Here is a 21,754-nt window from a genome sequence, read left to right as displayed (position 1 = left end):
ACCAGGTTCTTGCGAAGTAAATATGACGACCCAGGCCAAATCTGGCTTGCCATTTATTCTGCAAAGTTTTAGCGGAACAGAGCCTGACGGTTTGTTTTCCCTAATGTTCACGGCTGCTTTTATAGGGTTTGGGCAGGAGAATAGTTGAGACAGAGATCGCATATTTCCAAAAGAGAGAGATAATTTCCTAGCTGATCTTTTAAAGGAAAACTTTGCCGAGCTTTGTATTTAATGAGATGATTTTTGAGTTCTTCGGCTAAAAAACTGTGGGTAAGTTCAAGGTGTAAGTATTTATTAGATATAGATTAGCATTATATTAGTTATTTATTAGACTAGATTATTAGATATTAGAAGGATAATAGAACCTGGTCATGGAATTGTTTTGAACTAAATGCTACTGCTTACCACAGTGCCTGTTCTGTAGGTGTTACTGAGTCCTCTGGGAAGGCAGTTTCACCCCTAGTTATGGTCTGGAGGGCAGTTTTAGGGCACACCGCCATCTAGTGGGTGAATCCCGCACTGTAGGAGTCAGCGTTCCTGTCTTCTCCCCTCTCTGCCTCAATTTCTCCATAAGTTCCCTGAAGCATGTGGCTTCAGATATCTTGGAAGAGGGCTCTGAGCCCTGTAGTAACTGGGCACAATTTCCAGGTCCCTGTCAGACCTGTGGAAGGGAGCTGCTGGGCTGTCATGTGGTTACACTGTGGAGTTAAAGGTCACAGACTTTGGGGTAGCATGTAGACACAGATCAGAGCTGTATGCACCCCACTAGCCAACATTTCTTTTGTAAAACATTTATTTTTGTGTATATGGGTGCTCTGTGTATATATCTACATACACCATACTTGTGCAGTGCTGGCAAAGGCCATTGGCTCTCTAGCATGGAGTTATACCTTGTACTGAGACGTCACGTGGGCACCGTGAACTGAACCTGGGGCCTCCGGAAGAGCAGCCAATGAGCCATCACAACCACTGAGCCATCTCTCTAGCTCCCTAGTCAGAATTCTTTTTTTTTTCCTAGTTAGAATTCTTAAGGCACTTCTGTCTCTCAGGAACCAAGATCTGCCTCACCCCTCCCATGTCCTTAGGAGGACATTAGAGGAGAGAACTGTGTTTTGGCCAAGGGTGGACCACCCTGGCAGGGTCATCCCGTAAGGGTTTGTGTCAATTCCTTTGTTCACTGGTTCGTCCAAATCCCTCCTACTTTGTTCAGGCCTAGACTAGAGGCTTATTAATAGAAGCTGGGAACTGACTTTGGTCTTGTCAGAAGAAAGAAGGGGGCTTGACATTTTTTTATGAGGTCTCTTCTCTCTTTTCAGGGTCTCAGGTAGTCCATGCTGGCCTCAAATTCACGATCTAACTGAGGACGGCCTTGGGCTCTCTGTCTGCCCTCCTGCTTTTACTTCCTGAGTGCTGTGATTCGAGGCACAGATACACACACACCAGTCTGTGTGGTGTTGGGGATCAAACTGTGACTGTTGTATATGCTTAGCCAACATCTTTCCAACTCAAGTTAAGCCCCAGCCCTTATTTTGCTATGGGCTACTATGTAGTTGGTCCACCCTGGTTTTCTGAGGTCAGAGGAAGACATTTGGAGATATGAGGTGTGTGTGTGTGTGTGTGTGTGTGTGTGTGTGTGTGTGTGTGTGTGTGTGTGTGTGTTACTCCCAGAAGAAACAGAAAAGCCTATCAACACCTGTCCTCTTTGCCTGTGTGGCTTTCATGGCTTCCAGTTTCCAGCGTTTGGATTTCTGGTCCTTTAAAGCCAGCTCTACGCAGCCATTGGGTTGATGCTTAGATGCAGGCTGCCCCCGCCCCTTTTCTTGGTGCTAGCTCCTTGTGCACTTTGTCACCGAGCTGTATCCCTGGCTCTATCTTTGCATTTTATTTTGAGACACAGGGTCTTAGTAAGTTGACAAAGATGTCTGTGAACTTCTGTATCTCAGGCAGGCTTTGATCTTGTGATCCTCCTGCCTCAGCCTCTCTAGTAGCTGAAATTATAGGTCCGTACCACCGCTGTTGGAAAAACTGAATGAATTAAACTTTAAAAAGACATATTTTCTGGAAAGCCTGTCGAACCGACATGAACCCTGGGAGAGACAGAAAGACACCCTTTTCCCCAGCTTCGCCCCGATGGGGGTTCTTGGTGTTATTGTGCTGTGGCCTCTCCCTAGTCCTTTCAGCCCCCAGATGAGCCAATGCTGAAGTAACTGACTTTAAATAACCCATACCCAAAACGGGCCAGTGCTCCTAACTTCTCTGATGGCATCTGGGGCCTTGAAGTCACTCAGGCCTGAATCGTCTTTGGCTCCTCTCTGTCTTTGTCCTTCATGCTCTATCTACTGTCAAGTCACACGGGACTTGTCCCCGAGTTTGGGCATAACTCTTTAACTCAATCCCTCATAACTCTACCCTGCCCTATTGTCTTACCTTCCTAAACAGTTACTGGCCAAGTGATGTTCAATCAGACTACTTTTTTTTTTTTTTTTGTAATGGTTTTGCCAGATAGTACAGGCTGGCCTTGAACTTGAGATCCTCTTGTTTCAGCCCCCAGTACGCTGGAATTAGAGGTGAATTTTACCATGCCTGACTCAAACCAGACCATTTTCTAATGAAGAAAGATACCGTGAGTTCTGTGTCATAAAACTGCAAACTGAACTCTAGTCACTGATTCAAGGTCCCAGCCACTGCTACCTTTTTATTGGCACTCGGTCTGTAGTGTACTCTAACTTCTGACTGTGTAAAGTCCTCCACTGCCTCAAAACTTTCTCTATCTTACCTTCCTTAAACAAACAACATTACACTATTATACTGTCCAGAAATAATTCCTTCTCCGTGCAGAAATAATTCCTTCTCCTCCTTACTCCTCACTTATTTTTCCACTTCCTTTTCCTGCTCATTCTTGGGTGACCCTCTTTGCCCGCAGTGTGAGGTTTGTGTACCATGCAGAATCGTTTCTTTGGCTTTTGACTCCGGTACAACCTTCTCTTCCTGTCTGAATCAGCTACAGCACTATTGTGGCCAGGGTCTGCGGCTGCCTCTGCTCCACTCCCAGGCAGCTGAGGTCATTTGTAGGTCATGTTGGACTCTTTTAGGCCTCCAAGCCCTTCACCAGTGGAAGGCACAGCTCTTATTAGCTCTACCAGTCAACCTGGATGTGACTGGTGATTCCGGTCCTCCCACTCAAATCATTTCAGTTAGCACAGTCATAGAGAGCAGAGTTCTCAGTCCTTCAGAACTACAACCCTTTTGCCAAGATCGGTTGAGTCAGCCTTTTTTCTCTGTTGTTTTGAGACAGGGTCTTACTCTGTAGACCCTGAGCTGTCCTTAAACTCACTCAGTTTCCCAAGTGCTGGGATCACAGGCAGCAGCCACCATGCCTGGCCTTAGTCTGTTTTGTGTTACTATAACAGAATACCTGAGGCCGGGTAGTTTAGAAAGAACAGAAGTTTAATTTTTTTAGTTCTAGAAGCTGGGGAGTCTGAGATTGGTGATCAGCATCTGGCTGGGGACTCTTGGACCAGCTGAGAGGGTGGGAGGGAGGGAAAAGAAGAGTGGAAGAAAGAAGGAGAGGAGGAGGGGAAGAGAAGAGGGAGGAGGAGGGAAAGGAGGAGGGGAAGAGGAGGGAGAAGGGAAAGGAAGAGGGGGAAGAGGAGGGGGAGGAGAAGAGACATGGGGGAGAGGAAGAGGAAAGGAGAAAGGAGAGGAGGAGGGGAAAGGAAGAACGTGAATAGGAGAGGGAAGGAGCTGTGGGGCTCGGGTCTTCCTTCTAACCAGTGCTAATTCACGAGGATGCGTCAGGCATGAGCTAAGTGCTTCCCACTGGGTTCTACCTCCTAACACTGCTTTACTGTGGACTGAATTTCTTTTTTTTTTTTATTAGTGTTTTATTTCCTTTTATTTTGAAAATTTATTAAAATCTTCAGATGGATCAACTTTATTATATAACTATTCACATTTAACTATGATTAATAGTTTGATACAATAAGGAAAACAAAAATCAAAAATGTAGAAATATGTATTCATTTGTTGACTACTGCCAAAGGTACCCATTCTTTAGGATCATTTACCATGAAGCATTTTAAAGGGTAAAAGCTAGGGCATTAGGAACTGCATAATTAAAAATAAGCTATTTTTTATTAGGTATGCAAAAACACTGTCACCTTCAACAGTGTAGCACATATATTAAACATTATGCTTTCACCATTGACTTTTCTGTTGGAACTACACCATGGAATACATAAAACAATGTTCTTAAAATTGTGTAATGAAGTAAATAAAAAATACAAGCAAGCCTTCTAGATTTGCAAAGTTATTTTAGCCATAGAATCCATCCCCACAAATAATATTCTCATACATAATGCATGGATCCTCGGTGCCTCTGCCAGTAAGACCACTCAGCCTGGGACAATCTGTCTCGACTTTCAGCATTTCTTCCCTGCCTTTGCATGAGTTAGGATGTGAATCTTCAGGTTGTTTGACTGAATAAAACTCTTCTCGCAGCCATCAAAAGGACACACAAAGCGCTTCTCACCCGTGTGGATGCGGACATGGGTGCACAAGTTGAAATCCAGTGAGAAGCGCTTCCCACAGCCTTCGAAGGTGCACTGAAAAGGCCTCTCTCCTGTATGGACCAGGAAGTGCCGCTTTAGTTTCGAGCTCTCTGTAAAAGCTTTCCCACACTCTGCACACACGTGCTGACGGGGACCGTGGACCAGCATGTGTTTCCTCAGGGCAGTTTTATCCCTCAGCTTCTTCTTGCACCCAGCTTGAGGACACTCCAGCATTGAGATATTACCACAGTATGGACCGCCCTTTAGCTTCTCTCCAGTAAAGCCTGACAGCTGCTCATGATAGGATAAATCAACTTCCGAAGGTTCTCCAACAGGGAGCTTCCTGCTTGTCAAGTACTCAGAACACTCAGGAACTGAGTTCGCTCCAACAGTCTGCTGAGGCTCCTCTTGTGTGGCCCTTTTCTCTTGTTTTGTCCCCTTTGTCATGTACTCCAAAGAACACTCGAGAAGAGAACTAGCTTCCAGAACCTGGCGAGAAAGGTCTTGTTCCGCTTCCTCTAGGCTTTCGAAGGATTTAAAAAGTAAATCCTCTTCCAAAATGGGCTCAGAAAACTCCCCTCTTATGATGCATTCTAGGTATCCATTAGGAAAGACATCTTCCTCATTCTCAGGGCTAATCTCACCTTCTTCGTGGATGGTGTATGTTACATGGGGAGGTTCCACTCTGGTATTCTGAACTGGCCTCGCCTCGTCATGATTTAGTCATTCTGTCGAGGGCCCTTCTGCCCGGCCCTTTCTGGCCACTTGTCTTTGCCATTTTCTTCATCTGTTCATTCATGTTGTCTTAGCTAGGAAATCACTTCCAGGTGACACTGGTCCAACAACAGTCACCTCAGGCAAACACCTGCTATTTGGTCAGCAGTAGCTGGTGACGAGGCACGAGGCAGCACGGTGAGAAGGTCCTGCTTTCTTCTGTGCACAGGAGCTAGTACCCCAGCGATGTGCTCTAATTATTCCTTCTGGTTTACTTTCTGAAACCCCAAGAAGAAACTGCCCGTGGACTGAATTTCTAACATACTCTTTTGGGGGGGACACATCTAAAGCCAAGCGTTCTGTCCTTGGCCCACTACATTTATGTTCTCCTTACACTCAAACTACATTCATTCCACCCCGACTGTCTTGTCTCATTCCAGCATCCACGCAAAACCCCCAAAGTCTTGAGCATCCTCAGGTTAGATCCGGGTGAGATGTAGGGGCTGATGCACCCTGAGGCAAATTAGCTGCTTCTCAAATACAACGAAAGGAGCATGCTTTGGCTAGACATGCCATTCTGGAAGGGAGAGGAACAGAGGAAAGCTACCTCCAAGCACATCCCCAAGTGATCAGGACTGACAGCATCTCACAATGCAGCCCAAGCTGGCCTTGAACTCATGACCCTCCTGCTTCAACCTCCTGAGTGCTGGGGTTGTAAGTGTGCCTCACCACAGCATCTAATGTTATCCCCCTCCCCTTTTTTCTGTATATGTGAACAAGTGTGTGCATATGAGTGGAGATCAGAGGTCAGCACCAGGTGTTTCTCTCCATAGCGTTCCACCTTATCCTTTGGGACAGGTCCTCTCACTGAAGTGTGTTGGTTTCTCTAGACTGGCTGGCTAGGAGTTCAAGGATCCTTCTGTCTCTGCCTCCCCAGTACTTTGAGTGCAGGTGTGCGCCATGCCTGGCTTTCATGTGAGTGCCGGAGATCTGACCTCAGGCATCCATACTTGTAAGAACTTTAGCAGCGGAACTAAATCTCTAGCTGTGTCATTTCAGATCCTAAGGTTTCAGGACAATGAGTTAGAGATGTAGCTCAGTTGGTAGAATTGCTTACACTGCCTTTGAGTCCCGGTGCACCGTGAATTGGGTGTGATGGCACCTGACTTATAATGCTAGCGCTCAGAAGGTAGAGACAGTTTAAGGTTATCCTCAGCTACACAGAGAGTTTGAAGCCACCCTGGGGCTACATGAGACCCCACCACAAACCAAACCAAACTGAACCACACCACACCAGACCAACCCCAAAGCTTTCAAAGAACCTCTGACTCCATGTGCTGTTTCCAGACATACGGAAGTGGGGGTCAGCCAGAAGGCATCAGACAACCCCCATCCCATGACTCGCTGGGCTCAACTATGTAGCAGCTCTTCCCATAGTGCTCCCAGGCTGGTGTGATGCTGGGAGTTCTGCAGTTTTGGGGTCTCCGTGGTGACATTACCCCCATTGCTCTCAAGGACTGACCATTCCACTCGGTTTTGCCCTAATTCTCTCTATATTGTCTCTGCCTTCATGACTCTTGGGGCTCTCTGTGACAGAGTTTGAAATCAAGGCGAAATGAACCATGGCCTCTTCTCTAGTATCAGTGACATATGGCTGCTACAGAGCCTGCGTGTGCTCTTGTAGGCGATCCAGGCTGCACCTGGGATAGCTGAACCATGATTCTGGGTGGAAGTGGGGCTTCGTGTTAGAATGTAGGGAGCAGAGACCTGAGGTGACCCACGCTTGGAATGTTGATCTCTCTCCACACCCTGGGGGTGGAGAAAATCTCAGAAATGCCTTCATATTTCTATTGTCTTGTTAAGTACCACCTTCCTTCTGTCCACACTGATCCCTTTATCAAAGGATCATGTCTGCTTGTTCATTCTTTGCTTGGGAGGCTGGGAATCCTTCAAATCCTTCAAACACGCTGTTTGCTTTTGAGTTACGAACTTTATCTTTAAATTACTTTTCATTTTGATCCTATGACTAAAGGCATCCCTACAACATCTTCAATATTTTTCTTAGAGTTTCTTTCACTAATTATATTTTCAAAAAAAATTGTATCTACATGTATGTACCCCATGTGTTTGTGCATGTGATTGTGAGTGCCTGTGAAATCCGGAAGAGGGCATCCAACCCCCTGGAGCTGGGCTTACAGGCAGTTATGAACTGAGCTGGGATTACTGGCAGTTATGAACTGAGCTGGGCTTACTGGCAGTTATGAACTTCTGCAGCGGATGCTGGGAACTGAGTTGTGGTCCTTTGGGAGAGCAGAAAGTACTCTTCATTGCTAAGTCATCTCTCCAGCCCCTACCAGTGTTCTTGTTCATTGACTTTAAGTTGCTTCCAAAATGCTCAGGCTTGGACAGACCATAGCCCAATCCTTATGCTACACAAGGGTGGTCCTTACTCTAGTTGTTCTTCCACCCCCTCATTAGACCTCAGCAAAATGGCCTTTAGGGACCGTTTTTCTAGCAAAATCCTGATTGTGCCATCTTCAGTCACCTCTGAGCAGTTCCCTCCTGGGGAGGCTTAGTAGGTAAAGCACCTACAGCTCAGCCATGAGAACCTGATTTCACATCCCCAACACTCACATGAGAAAAGCCAGGAGGTGATGTTCATCTCTTACCCTAGTGTTGAGGGCTAGGGGAGGTGGAGTCAGGGAGACAGGGAGTCCTCAGAGCTCTCTGGCCGTCCAGTATAACCAACTGATGAGCTTTGGGCTCAGGGAGAGGCTCCTTCTCAAAACAAAGGTTTCTTCTCTCTGAGCCCCCAACAACATCTTCCTAATTCTCCTCTATGGTGGCACAGCTCACATCCCAGCATCCCCTTCAAAACTGGTCCAGCTTCTAACTCATCACCCGGTTCCACAGCTGCGTTCACAGTTTTGACATTTGTTACTGCGACATCTGCTCCTATGGTCCCAATTTCCTGACTTCCTTTGTTGTATAAGGGAATAGCTGAGACTGGGGAGTCATAAAAACGGGTTTGTTTCTTATAGTTCTGGAGACTGGGATGCCCAAGGTGGAGGCACTGGGCCTGGTGAGGGCTGTCTTGTTGCACTGCCTCACTGTGGACAGTTCAGGAAGAGGTCGGGGGAGGCACAGCACATTGTCCTGGTACAAATCTGGGCTTCAAACATGGGCTGCAGTAGGACTTCGAAGCCTTGGCAAATGTGGCTTGCGAGGCCCAGATGCTCCATCAGGGGCTTCTTTATCTTCCTTCTTTCTCCTTCTTTTGTCGTTCCTGAAATGTGTTTATTTTATTTTATTTTATTTTATTTTATTTTATTTTATTTTATTTTATTTTATTTTATTTTATTTTATTTTATTTATGTAGAGTCTCGCCATGTAGCACTGGATGGCTTGGATATTGATTTGTAGACTAGGTTGGTCCAGAACTCACAGGGATCCACTTGCCCCTGTCTCCTAATGCTGGGATTAAAGGTGGACATTATGCCAGACTTAGAATTTCCTTCTTTCATTGAGAGACCACAAAGTTTCTCAAATTCAATTTTTTTTAATATTTTAGTTATGTGGATGAGTGTTTGTATACATGTGTGCCTACTGTGTTCAAATTCTCTTGGAGACCAGAAGAGGGTGTCGCTGGCCTTAAAGGCAGCTGTGAGCACACCCATGTGATGTGCTGGGGTGGATTACAATACCCTGAAAGAATCAAGGATTTTTTTTTTTTTTTGGTTCTTTTTTTCGGAGCTGGGGACCAAACCCAGGGCCTTGCGCTTCCTAGGCAAGCGCTCTACCACTGAGCTAAATCCCCAACCCCAAGGATTATTTTTAAAAAACAGATTGAATCATATGTTTGAAGTAGTGAATAAGCATACGGTGATCACACGTATTGTAATTAACCCATTAATTACTGTGATACCAAAGTGTTGACTATTGATTCACTATATTAAGCTATTTTAAGTATCACTAAAGACACTGTTGGTTAAGTTCCTGATTAATAGGAACATTACATGTTGTTCTAAACATGTAATGCACAGCACCACATCACCAAGAGTCTAGGACAATTAAACTGTATGTGTCATATTCCCCCTGCCCCCCCCACCTTAAATGCAGGGTCTTGTTATCTAGCCAAGGGTGTCGAGGTACTTCGATGTGTAGTTTAAGGTACCCTTGAACTGTCAGTAATCCTCCTGCCTCAGCCTCCTGAGCACCGGAATTAGAGATGTGTACTACCATGCATGGCTACAAAGCGCTGCTTATTCTGTAGCACAGAAACACTGCTGCAAGGAAATGATGTGACAAAATGCTTCCTAGGCTAACCAGATCTTGAGACTGGGAGAGCTGCAGGGTGATCCACAGGGTGGGGCGGGAGAGTGGGGATATAACTGGTTGGTCGACTGAGAGATTCTTCTGGACCAATGTCCAGTGAAGGAGATAGAAGACATACCAAAAAGGAGGACATTATTGATAGATACCTAACCCTAGCCTGGTTTTAGTGCTGGATAATTTAGGGCCTATATTTGACTGATATTTTACTGAGCCCATGTAACTTTCACCGAGTAAAGAACTAGGTGTATGTACTTTAATTTTTTGAGAGAGTCTTAGTTCAGGCTTGCCTGGAACTTGCAATCCTCCTGCCTCAGCCCCTGGAATGCTGGGATTATGGGCATGTATTACCTTGCTTGGTAGAAGGGCAGAAAGCTGATGAGAAATAGCAAGACTCTGTCTCAGTGTATGTACACTGATGGTCTATCTCAGTGTATGTACATTGATGGCTGGTCTATCTCAGTGTATATATATTGACATTGGTCTATCTCAATGTATGTACACTGACATTGGTCTATCTCAAAATATGTACACTGACATTGGTTTATCTTAATGTATGTACATTGACGGTCTCATTTCCTTCATTGCTTCATTAAAATAGAATGTGACAGACACTCCATGGTTTACAGCCTTGGCGATGTGATTACCCACAGGCTGAGCCTGCCTTACCTTCTGCTTTTCCTACAGTAGTCCCATAGTCAGAAGATTTGCTGTGCGGGTGGGGCCTAGAGAAGTTGCCATTGCCATCTCTTCTGCCCTCACTCTCTCTGGACGGCCCTCTGCCATAGAGGTGGGGGCTCAGAAGTATGAACCAGACACCAGACTTCTGCTTTTCCAGCTAGGGTCTCACTGTGTATCTCTGTATGTGTACTTGTAGGTAGGACAGGTTGGTCTTGAACTCACAGAGATCCATCTGGCTCTGTCTCCCAAGCCCTGGGACTAAAGGCACGTGCCATCATGCTTGGGCAGACTCTAGGTTTTTAAAGTAGGGGTGTTGGAGTGACAAGCTGCTTCTTTTCTCATACAGGTGCTTTAGTGAAGAGTCCTGTGTCTCCATCCCTGAAGTGGAGGGCTATGTGGTGGTTCTTCAGCCCGATGCCCCCCAGATCCTTCTGAGTGGCACAGCTCATTTTGCCCGCCCAGCTGTGGACTTTGAGGGACCCGAGGGAGTCCCCTTGTTCCCTGATCTTCAGATCACCTGCTCCATTTCTCACCAGGTGGAGGCCAAAGCAGATGAGAGTTGGCAGGGCACAGGTAAGGACAACCCTAAGAGTGACTGGGTCCAGAGAAGGGTGATGTCTACAACCCAACTGAGGGAGCAACTACAGGGATGGAAAGGCTTCTCTTGTGTCTGTGTGACAGAACAGCTTACCCTTAAAACCCAGAACCTGTGGGAAAGAAACCTGCAAGTTTAAGGAAATGTTACATGTTGATGCTTACCTTACTTAAGGAATGGCCCTACGTGGGGAGGGGACTGATCATACTCAATGGCACCGTCTGGGTCTCAGAACCTCAATGGGTACAGCTCTCACCTTGACCCCCAACTCTCCCCCACAGTGACAGACACACGGATGTCAGATGAGATTGTACACAACTTGGACGGCTGTGAGATTTCTCTGGTGGGGGATGACCTAGACCCTGAACGCGAGAGCCTGCTCTTGGACATGGCTTCCCTGCAGCAGCGAGGCCTGGAGCTCACCAACACATCTGCCTACCTCACCATTGCTGGTCAGTGAGGCCCAGAGTCTGACTTCTTTGTTGTGTGTGGCTTTCTCTCGAATAATCACGTGGCTCCTCCTTTCTTGGGATCTAGTCAAATGCATTTTGTTTCTTCTTAGCTGGAAGAGCCTCTGGCTCCCAGATTGAGGGCAGTGTGCTGGGCAGAGGCTCTGAATATTTCTTTCCCTTCTGCTCTCCATAGCCCGGCTCACTACCTCTCCCGTCTCTACTTCCATGTGTCTTCCGGTCTCCACCATCTCTCTCCTGCTTCTGTCTTCCCCAGCCAGCTTTCAAGTCTTCTAGTTCTTTGATGAGGCCACCCTCTCTATCTTCCCTTGCATCTAGCACAGCGTTAAGAGCTTATCTCAATGAACAATGGGAAGTGACGGTTTCCAGAGGAAGCTGCCCCAAGGAGAATGGGAAGACATGACAATGACGGGTCCTTTCCATTCCAGCCCTCACCAAAGCTGTGTCCCCTCCATTACCTTCCCTCGAAAGATGTCTTCATCTTCCTTTCCATAGCTATCTAGATTCTTCTACCCCTGGGGAGTCCCAGAAGCCATAGGGCTAGGTGAGAAGGGCAGAGAAGTAAAGTGGCTTTGCTTACTCTACTCCTGTAGATCAAAGTGTGGGAGCATTTCCTCTTTGAGCTGTCAGCTTACCACTCTGTTGAGGAATGGGGCTAAGCACCCTTCCCATTGTGCTGTCAGCTGGCTGGAGCCTGAGACTCACTGGCTTGTCTCCTTATTCCCCAGGGGTGGAGACCATCACTGTGTATGAAGAGATCCTGAGGCAGGTTCATTATCAGCTTCGGCACGGAGCAGCCCTGTATGCCAGGAAATTCCGTCTCTCCTGTTCGGAGATGAATGGCCGATACTCCAGTAACGAATTCATTGTGGAGGTATCCAGAGAATTCCTTTCCTTTCTAAGTCACCTACTCCAGGCAAAGAGCCAGAATGTATTGGCCTCAGATCGATGGTTGATGAATAGGGACTTGGTGGCATTGGAGATTCCTAGACCCTTGACAGATGGCGGAGGAGATGTGGGGTGATAGTTATGGTGATGGGTGTGGGAGAGATGGCTCACAGCTTAGCCCAATGGTCTGTGTTTGAATTTGATCCTCAGAAACTGCATGGCAGACAGAGAGAAGTGTCTCCTGCAAGTTGTCCTCTGACCACCCCCCTCACACATTGTGTGTTATGAGTCCCACCCCAAATGAGAGGGGTGTAATGAGCGAGCTTGGAGCGGGGTGGGGTGGGGAGGGCCTTGGGGAGAAGCAGTTGTACTTAGAGGGCTCTGCCTTTCCCCAGGTCAACGTCCTGCACAGCATGAACCGGGTGGCCCATCCCAGCCACGTGCTCAGTTCACAGCAGTTCCTGCACCGGGGTCACCAGCCTCCTCCTGAGATGGCTGGACACAGCCTGGCCAGCTCCCACCGGAACTCCAGTGCGTAAGCTGAGAAGTGTGGCATAACACTCATCCCTATATCCTTAGGAGGGGAGGAGGGAGGCAGTGGATTCTGTTTTCTGTGGTACCAGCCATAGCGACAGCGGTGGGATAATCTCTTCATCCTTCTGGTCGTCAGCTTCACTGTGAAAGTGAATCGTGGGCCAATGCAGGTGTGAAAGTGAATCGTGGGCCAATGCAGGGTGCTCAAGCCTGGAGCCACGAGTAATGTGGGCTGTGGATGGCTTTATTATTCTTGCTGCCGTCCTTGTCCCTCCAGAGTTAGCTGGGTTCTAGAGAGCTTCGGTAGTGAAGTTATTCATTTACTGCCTTTTCACAACAGTACTGCCTGAAGATGCACTGGGGATAAAGGGCTTTTTAGGAGTTGTGTTGTGGCGCATGATTATGACGTCAGCACGCAAGAGGCGGAGACAGACTGGGGTTTGTGGGGAGCCTGACTGGGCCGTGCGGGGAGATCTATTAAAAAGTAAAAGGAAAGAAAAGAGAGAAAGAGAAGAAGAAGAATGAGATGGGTGGCAAAATGGCTCAACTGTCAAGCCTGACAACCTGAGTTTGAGTTTTAGTCCTGGGACCTACGTCGTAGACTGAGAGAGAGACTGCTTCCCACAAGTGGGACCTTCTTACGTGTAGGGGTATGCATTAACACACACACACAGACACACAGCACACACTAAAATAAATAAATAAATAAATAAATAAATAAATAAACAAACAAACAAATAAATAAATAAATAAGTAAGTAAATAAATAAATAAATAAATGAATAAATAAATGAATAAAATAAAAAGGAAGAATTACAGAATAACTATCTTCCCTTTCCCTATGGACAGAGTAGATGCTATTAAACATGCAATCCTATGTTCTCTGTGAAATATTTCTAAGGCAACAGATGCCAACTGTTGTGTCAGGATGGGGCAGTCTTGCTTCCCAGTTATGGTCCTGTACTAGTGGCTCATTGTTTGCCAATACTAAGAGTTGCATAATTACAATAAAAAAAAAAGCAAATGTGAGTATAAAGAAGAAAAAAAATCAACAAAGATCGAGGCTGCTGTCCTGATGGGACGTGCTCTGTTTCCACTGTGGTTCGTGAATCTATTCATATCTATCATCTATCTTCCTCCCTCCCTTCCCTCCTCCTCCTCCCCTCTCTCTTATTTATAAAGTTGACATCAAACCATCCTGTAACCTGATATTTATACTTCAGACTAAAATAAGACTTTTCTTGAATTACTAAAATCTGAACAATGGTGATACGTTGCTGAAAGTGACTTTTGGGAACCCTTTTAGAACTGTTTCCAGAGCCCATCTGGAGGTGCAATTCTCGTTACTTTTGAGACACACCTTACCTTTGGCCTGGTGAAGTTACCCAATTTCACTATTCGATTTTGCCAGAGTTGGCTCTGGACATCAGTTAAATGTTTTACGCACTAAGCCCACTCCCGAAGACCACAGAGTGCCTCTTTTGAAAAGCAGCGGAAGGTCACAGGCTCTTTAGGTAACTCCTGAGGAGCTCACGGTCACGAGTCACCTCATACTAAATTTTTGGGGTTGGATGCTGAGCTCCGCTCCTATGAGCAGGCTCAAGATAGATCTCTGTGTCATGGTCCTGTTCTTAGTTCTCTGGTTTGAGCTCCCAGGGGGGGGGGGGGTCTTTGTTCTAACTCCTCTGAGCTTACTCCCTGAGCGTCCCGCTGCCTTGTCCTGGCTGGCTCTACAGAGGCACTGTCATCCCACATCCCCCTGCTCTGCCAGGGGATGTCCTGTACTGTGTGCCATCTCCTTGATTCTCCCTACAGTGAAACCCTTTTGTGACTTATATCCAGGCCAACCAGATGATTTTCAGTGGAGAGCAGCCCCCTCACTTCCCCTCATCCCTTATTTTGGCCCTAGTAGGTACAGAGTTCACGTTTCTCTGAGGCCATTTATGAATGACAGGGCTTGAACTCAGCAGATGACGCACCTCAGCCATATCTATCAAACCTGTTCCGTGCATTGCTTCAGACTCTAAGGTGTTTCTTCTTCTTCACCTCCCAAGTCCAAGTACTGCTTTGCACAATTAGGGTTCAGGAAGATAAAATAAAACTGCAGAGGAAGTAAGTGCTACCATCTCTTCCGATGATAGAGGTGAATCTCAGTGCAGCTTCATAAGCACCAGGCAAAAGAGATCCTGGTGAACAAGAATGGTCAAGGAAGAGACTGTGACGTAGGTGGAGTTTGCACTGGGTCCTGGAGAGCAGGAGGTCTCAGGCAGATGACACACAGTGAGGATTTGAGAGCGTAGTTAAGGAGAGAGACAAGTGATGAGGCCATTATGATGTTGTTATCCCAAACTTTGATTCACATCTGTCACACAGGGAACTTTAAAATCTCTTGGTGGATCTCAGAGGGATGAGATCTCAGAGGGATGAGGGATTAATGCTTTTTTTTGTAACTTTAATTTTTATTAATTAGTTAATATTATTGTGTGTTTGTGTATGTGTGGGCACATATGTCAGGGGTCAGAGGACAACTTTGTGGAGTCAGAGTGTCCTTACATGCTTTCCAGGGATTGAACTCAGGCCACTAGGCTTTCAAGGCAAGCGCCTTTAACCGCTGAGCCATCGGTCAGCTCTGCCACTGTTTAACTTTAAAGATGCTCATGTGACGCCATTGCATAGCAAAGTTTGGAAACCATTTCTCTACACTGATTTTTACATCAGGGGCAGGGTTATGCTGTGCTATGGACAGCACTTTCAACAGTGTCCCTATGTTCCCATGAATCATGTGCTAAAGCATCCCTTAATGTTGGCTGCAGGGGTCACCCAAGGCCAGAGTTTGCTGCTTAGATCTAATGTAGCAAGATCTAGTGGGCTTTTTGAGGTCTTGATTTAAAAATCAAGAGCTAATTTAAAAATTCTCCCAACCTTCTGGCTTAAGCTAATGAATCAGAGTTGCTGGCCTCCAGCTGGGAGGGCTTGCATTTTGTCCTTTTTGAAGTCACAAGGTCATCCGCTGTGGATCGCACTCTGAAAGTGGGATTGCCTGGGCTTTGCCACAGGGAGGGCCATTGTCTGGCCGGGTCATGACTCCTTGGACTTGTCCATTGACTTGGGGACCTGGGAGGGGCTGCATTGGACAGTTGCATAGAGAGATACTTAGCCCCCTTTTCCCTTCCTCCTCCATTCCCAGGAAATTGAGAAATGCTAATCCAACCCAGCTGTTCTTTGCCTTGGAGCCAGAGGCTAGTGAGGAGCCTGCCGGCCCCGCCCCTGCAGAGTTAGCTCTATTTGGCAAGGAGTCCAAAATGGGCCATCGGTCGTGTCAGGATGTGAACTAGCTTGACAGAGAGCCATCAGGGTGGCCTTGGGGCCTTGTGTGGCTGCTGGGACAGCCCCAGCAGGCATTCTCCACTTACCTGCTTGGTCCTGGAGTGGTGGCAGTGTGTGCGTGCTTGGCTGCTGGTAAAAGGGGTCTGCGGCTGGGTGTATGGGGGCTTGGATATCATCTCTTCTATGCTCAGTTGTGTTTCATAACGTGTGAGTTTTAGAATGTAAGTAAATTTGAAGCTGGGTTGCAATGTGACCTTTATGTAGGCCTTGCTTGTGTGTGTGACTGCCTCTGGGTGTCCGAGACACACACACACACACACACTGACTGTTTCTCAGGAATTGGACTGCCTGGGGTGCGAAGGGCAGCGTGAACCCATGTGGCAGGTAGCGATGCAGATGCCCAGGAGGGCTCTGTGCTTGGGAGTGTATCTGTGGGGTCTCTTCCTCCACTTGTTATCTCAGGGGTTTGGGGCTCCTCTGCTTTGCCTCCTCATGCTTCTCCGAGTGCTCTCTCTGTGTACACAGAACGGGGCCCAGGTTGTGTTTACAGCTGCTCGTTCTGTGGCCCTTAGGGCCCAGGTCTGGAGCGTATATGTCTTCCTTCAGGGGGGTGCTTGGTTTGCCCAGCTGGCAGGGAGTTGGATGACCCTGCCCATACGGCTCTTTGGTGCCATGCTGGAGCCTCTGACACATATGTCCTTAATCCTACTGTGTGAGCAGGCTGCTAGGTGGTTGGTACAGGCAGGCGCGTGGGCAACCAGAAGCCTGGCGCAGGTCTGGGGCATGGCGACGTTTGTCAAGCTGTGCACCCACTCGGTCTTCATTGGTATGTGCCTATGGGTTCACATCTGCCTTTCTACCATCAGCTCCAAGGTCCATGTGAGAGTGCATATGCCCTTCTGTCTCTCACTGCCTGTGAGAGTCCATGCACCCCTGAACCTGGGCATCAGAATGAGGCTACAGGGTGGGAGGCCCGGGAGTACAGAGGTGGAGGGAGGAACACCTCAGGGGGAGACTCGGATTGAACAGGAGCCCTGCAGGACCAGGAACCTCAGGCCTACAAGGAGAAGGCAGATGTCACGAAACAGGAGTGAGCCCAGACCAGGTAGGTAAGTGAAGGGACCTGTCCTCAGCCTTGGGGACAGTGACTCCTCTCTCTGGTCAGCAGGCTAGGCTTAGAGCTGTTTTGCTTCTCATCCTAGTCAGTTCCCTGGAGCTGCCCCTGTCTTTCCTTCTGGGGAGTTGGTGGTCCCTGGGGAAGATCCAGGCAGAAAGACACAGGCAGCTTCTCGGTTTTTTGCTGTTTCTCCAAAGACAATATGGCTGCTCAAGGCAGCACTAGGCCGCGGCTTCTCCACACCACCCGCCTCTCTGTGCATATCTGCCTCCCTATCTGTGTGCCCTTGGCCTTTGGAGCAGCCTCTCAATGCTTCCTTTCCTGTTTACGCTTTCGGGTGGGGTCTGTTTCTCTTCCAATTTCTCAGGTTGTTCACCCCTCAAGACCACCTCGAGGGCTGCGGTTTATTTACTCTTGGATTTTTCCCACTGAGCCTTCCATCAGTACCCTACAACCCCTGAGCCCGAATTTCCCAAGTGTGCTGTGTTCTGCTGACCTCTTGGTCTCCCTACAGTGGTCCCCAGTGCTGCGACTCTCATCATTGTGGTATGCGTGGGCTTTCTGGTGCTTATGGTCATCCTCGGCCTCGTGCGGATCCACTCCCTTCATCGCCGTGTCTCAGGAACTGGTGGACCCTCAGGGGCTTCCGCTGACCCGAAAGACCCTGACCTCTTCTGGGATGACTCTGCTCTCACCATTATCGTGAATCCCATGGAGGTGAGTGGCCTGGAGGGATGAAGCAAATACTCCCAAGAGGGCCCACGCCCTAGTCTCTTAATGCAGCTGCTGAGAGCATGGGTGGGGGGGTGAGACTGGGGAGGGACAATGCAATGGCGCATGAGTGCATGCTTGCGCGTCCTCAGGGAGAGGTTCTGGCTGTGGCTAGGCTGTTGAGCTCTCGCTTTCTGCTTTTGTCTTCTCCAGTCCTACCAGAACCAGCAGACTGGTGTGGCAGGGGTTGCTGGTGGCCAGCAAGAGGAAGAGGACAGCAGTGATTCCGAAGCAGCTGACTCCCCCAGCAGCGATGAAAGACGCATCATTGAGAGCCCCCCACACCGCTATTGAGGCTCCAGCCCTGCCAAAAGAGAGAGAGGCCTGCCCTGGGGAGACAGGCACCCAGGAAAGAAAGGAAGAAAGGCATTTTGAGAGAAGAGAGACCCTGAAAGGAGAAAGCTCTTCATTCGGAGCTCTCCTTCAATCTCAGAACCCCAGGAGGCCCCACAAGGGTTGCCCTCCTCCTTCAGCCTGCCCCTGCCTTGGGCTGCCCTTCCCCTGGTGTGCTCCTGAGGCATCCGCCCCAGCTGACTGCACTGGGAGAGTGGCTTGGCTGCCCTGTGGCCCCCTTGTGGCAGCACCCCGGGCCAGCCACGCACTGTATTAGGGAGGGAGGTACCCACAGCCATGGTTGAGGTGGGAATGGAATTGATGGGGGCCTGCTGCTGTGTCCTTCTCTACTCTGTTCTGTCTGTGGGGCCTTCCTTCTGTCGCCCCGCCCCCTCCCGCTTCCCTTAGGATCCCCTCGCCTCTATTAACGTTTCACTCTGGGGATCTCTGCTCCTGCCTCTTCTCAGCCTCCTCCTCTCTTGTCCTTTTCTCCTCTCCTGCCTGAGCAGTACCAAGGTCTTAGTCTCTGATCTCTCTCCATGGCCTGCTCTGCCTAGGTTGTGGGGAAGGAGGAGGAACGGGGCCCTGGGGGTGTATTATATATAGTGTATATTTTTTCAATGTTGTCGTGAGCGCAGCTCCTGTGTTTCTGTGTGCAGCTCACAGCCTTGTATGTGTGCGTGCGTGTGGCATTGTCATGTCCTGGGGTGAGGGTAGGGAATGGGTGTGGTAAAGGAGGGCCGCACCCTAGGGTTTTCAAATAAAACAACCAGAAAAAAAAAGTTTTAGCTTGCTGTTTACCTGGCTGATTCTGTGTGGTGGTGGGCTTGATCTTAGGGGACATTTAGGCCTCTGAGCAGGTTGAGGTGACCGGGCAGGGCAGGCTCTGGCTTTGCAGATCCCTAGGTGGTCAGGTCTCTGGGAATGTAGACTCACACTGTCTTCTTCCCCCTGCACCCTGGAGAAGAATGACAGAGACGCATGCACAAATGCCCACTGTTCTCTGGGGACATTGTCAGCCCCTCCCCCCTCGCTTTCAAAATGCCACCCAGAGCACATCATCGGCTCCCAGTCGGAAAGTGTAAGGGAGGCCACTGGCAATGCTGCTCTTTGCAACGAAGAGATCAAGAGCTCTTTTTGCTGATGACTTTGTAGCTCAGGTCCCAGGCGTCTCTGCTTTGCCACCCCCTGACATGACCGAGGAGCAGCCTCAGCTCTGCTCACAGGGAGGGACGTGGTGGTATGGCAGCTTTGGGTCTGTTCACAACCTTTGGGCCATTTGTTCACTGGCCTTTGCGTCTCTACGCCCGGGGTGACAAAGGACAGAGAGACGGACTAGCGGAGAGGGGGCTGCTGCTGTAGACACTTCCTGTACTGTCCCTGCCCTAGGCCACATCAGAGAACCACACCTCAGTCCCTTTCTGAAGAGCAGCTGATTTAGAACGTGCGCTGTTCCTAGTTCTCTGAGGCCCTTTATAGCGCCGTGGGGCAGACCTGGAGCTTCCTAGTCTGCCGATGCTTCATTCTCCTCTCTCTGTCCAGCTTCCATCAGGGGCCCTGGACCTAGCTCACAGCTCTACCTCTCAGCTGTATGCGGATGGCTCCACATGTACGTCTCTAACCCAGGCCCTTCCTTTCTGGAAAGTATGAACGCCTGGGCAACCTATGCCTCACACTTAGCCTTTGCCCAAACTCTGCAGTCATAGCTACCTCTGCTTATGCTTCTTGTGCAGTGTCCTGATCCAGAAAGCAGACAGTGGGTCTAGATTCCTTTCTCTCACCCTTCCCATGCTGGAATGGTGACCAGACCTTGTCATTGCTTCTTCAGTGTTCTTAGACACGCCAGGCTATTGCTGCTGTCACCCTGATTTGTGCTCTTGGCTGAGAGCCCTCTACCTGCCTCCAATTCCTCTGTCTCGGTCCACTTCAGTCCATCATTAACTCCGGGTCTTAGTGGGCCTTCTAATGCACAGTTCCCCCTATACCATTCTCTTATTTGGAACCTTCCTTCTTGTCACTGGTTTGGCCAATCCCAGATGTAGCCTTTTAGCCCCTTTCTGTCGATGGCTTCTTTGCCACCACTACCACTGAATGCCTGAATGCAGAGCTCAAAAGGACTGGCACCTTCCAGAGTCACCCTGCTCTTTCCTGCTTCTGTGTCCTTGTGTGAATTGTTTCCTCCTGTCTCGTGCTTTTCCCCTCTTAGCTGCCTAATAGCCCGACTCATTAGTGAAGACTCCATTCAAGGGTTGCCTTTTCTGAGGTCTTCGGTGCTCACACACCCCATGGTCACACCTCCGTTACAGCATGTCCCTTGAAGCACATGTCTCTCTATTAGATAGATTCTCTGTCTCTTCTGCAGCTTGTGTAGGGCCAGGCACACACCGGGGGCTCAGATGCATGAAGTCATGGGTACTCTTCAGACTCAGAGAAGACTTTCTGCTGAGATACGGGAGAGCTGTCTTGGTGACCAATTGGCCTGGGAGGCCAGGGGGTAGAAGGTGTCCCAGAAGGTACTCAGCAGTGTGTCTTCCTATAGCCGTCTGCTTGTATATCTTGCTGTTGCCTATGTGTGACAATACCACATAGGTGATAACACCACATAGGTGACAGTCTTCCAGCTATTCCTGTAGTCCCCAGAGTTCCAAAGTGGAGGCTTACACCACATAGGTGACAGCCTTCCAGCTGTTCCTGTAGTCCCCAGAGTCCCGAGGTGGAGGCCAGAGGCTTGAGACAATGGAAAGAGTATACCAGAGTTTGAAGTTTGTGGATCTGACTTCCAGTGCATCCAACTTTCCTCTCCTCCCTCTTTTCAGCCTTCTGGTCCTTACTTGTCCTGGATCTCAGAGACTGAGGCTTCCTCTACATAAGAGCAGAAGCCACGCCCTACCATTATTTGTATTTGCTTTTATTACGCTGTGACTGAGGCTCCGACCTTGGAGTCTCCATTCACCTCTCAGTTCATTCTTTGTGATTTCTGCACCGTCACATGTCTTCCATTTCTGCTCCTGAGCTCTTACCTGGCCTCTTTCAGGTAATCTTTCCAAATGATTACTTATTTTCTTGCTCAAGATCTCCTAGAACATTCCTTAACCTCCGTTACAGAATCTGGCAAAGCCCCAGGACCTCAACTAGTCTCAATTTAATTAGACATGGCAAACACATTTCCCTCAGCCTCACTCATTTTTCTTTCCTGCAGTGGGGAGGCCCTGTCGCTCTTAAGTCCACTCTTGTCTTGGAAATTTAATTAGCTTAATCCAGGATGAAGCACTTAGCTTCTGGGAAGCCACACTGTAGAGGCAAGTGTGTCAGCTGCCGGTTCAAGAACACACTGTGCCTTTCTTCATATTACCAAACCAGAGCCCTGGGACCCTGCCTTAGTGTCGTCAGGGAGGCTGGGTGCAAGTTCAGGGGAGGTGTGCATAGATTCACCTTGTAGCTTT

At 48.5% G+C, this 21,754-nt stretch overlaps 1 protein-coding gene, 1 long non-coding RNA gene and 1 pseudogene across 2 annotated transcripts in view; 1 reads left to right on the top strand and 2 right to left on the bottom strand.

The window, feature by feature from the left end:
• Positions 1 to 18,276, top strand: part of Clstn3 (calsyntenin 3) — a 33,421-nt gene extending 15,145 nt beyond the window's left edge. Inside the window, 6 exon segments of the mRNA NM_134376.1 lie at positions 10,624 to 10,850; positions 11,154 to 11,324; positions 12,071 to 12,216; positions 12,626 to 12,761; positions 17,722 to 17,924; positions 18,132 to 18,276. Of these exon segments, the coding sequence (NP_599203.1) occupies positions 10,624 to 10,850; positions 11,154 to 11,324; positions 12,071 to 12,216; positions 12,626 to 12,761; positions 17,722 to 17,924; positions 18,132 to 18,272 (1,024 nt within the window). The 3' untranslated portion in view covers positions 18,273 to 18,276.
• On the bottom strand, positions 3,878 to 5,542 carry Zfp42l (Zinc finger protein 42-like; annotated as a pseudogene).
• Positions 12,991 to 15,040, bottom strand: LOC147995057 (uncharacterized). The gene is made up of 2 exons (XR_015686986.1): positions 14,743 to 15,040; positions 12,991 to 13,238 (listed from the first exon to the last, which is right to left on the bottom strand). It is a non-coding gene; the product is annotated as an uncharacterized LOC147995057 (long non-coding RNA).
• Positions 18,277 to 21,754: the final 3,478 nt, after the last annotated feature.

This window comes from Rattus norvegicus, chromosome 4 (assembly GCF_021556685.1).
Source record: "Rattus norvegicus strain SHRSP/BbbUtx chromosome 4, alternate assembly SHRSP_T2T, whole genome shotgun sequence".
In the NCBI taxonomy this organism is placed as follows: Eukaryota; Metazoa; Chordata; class Mammalia; order Rodentia; family Muridae; genus Rattus; species Rattus norvegicus.
The sequence above is the reverse complement of the archived record's forward strand: the minus strand, read 5'-3'. Positions and strand labels throughout refer to the sequence as shown.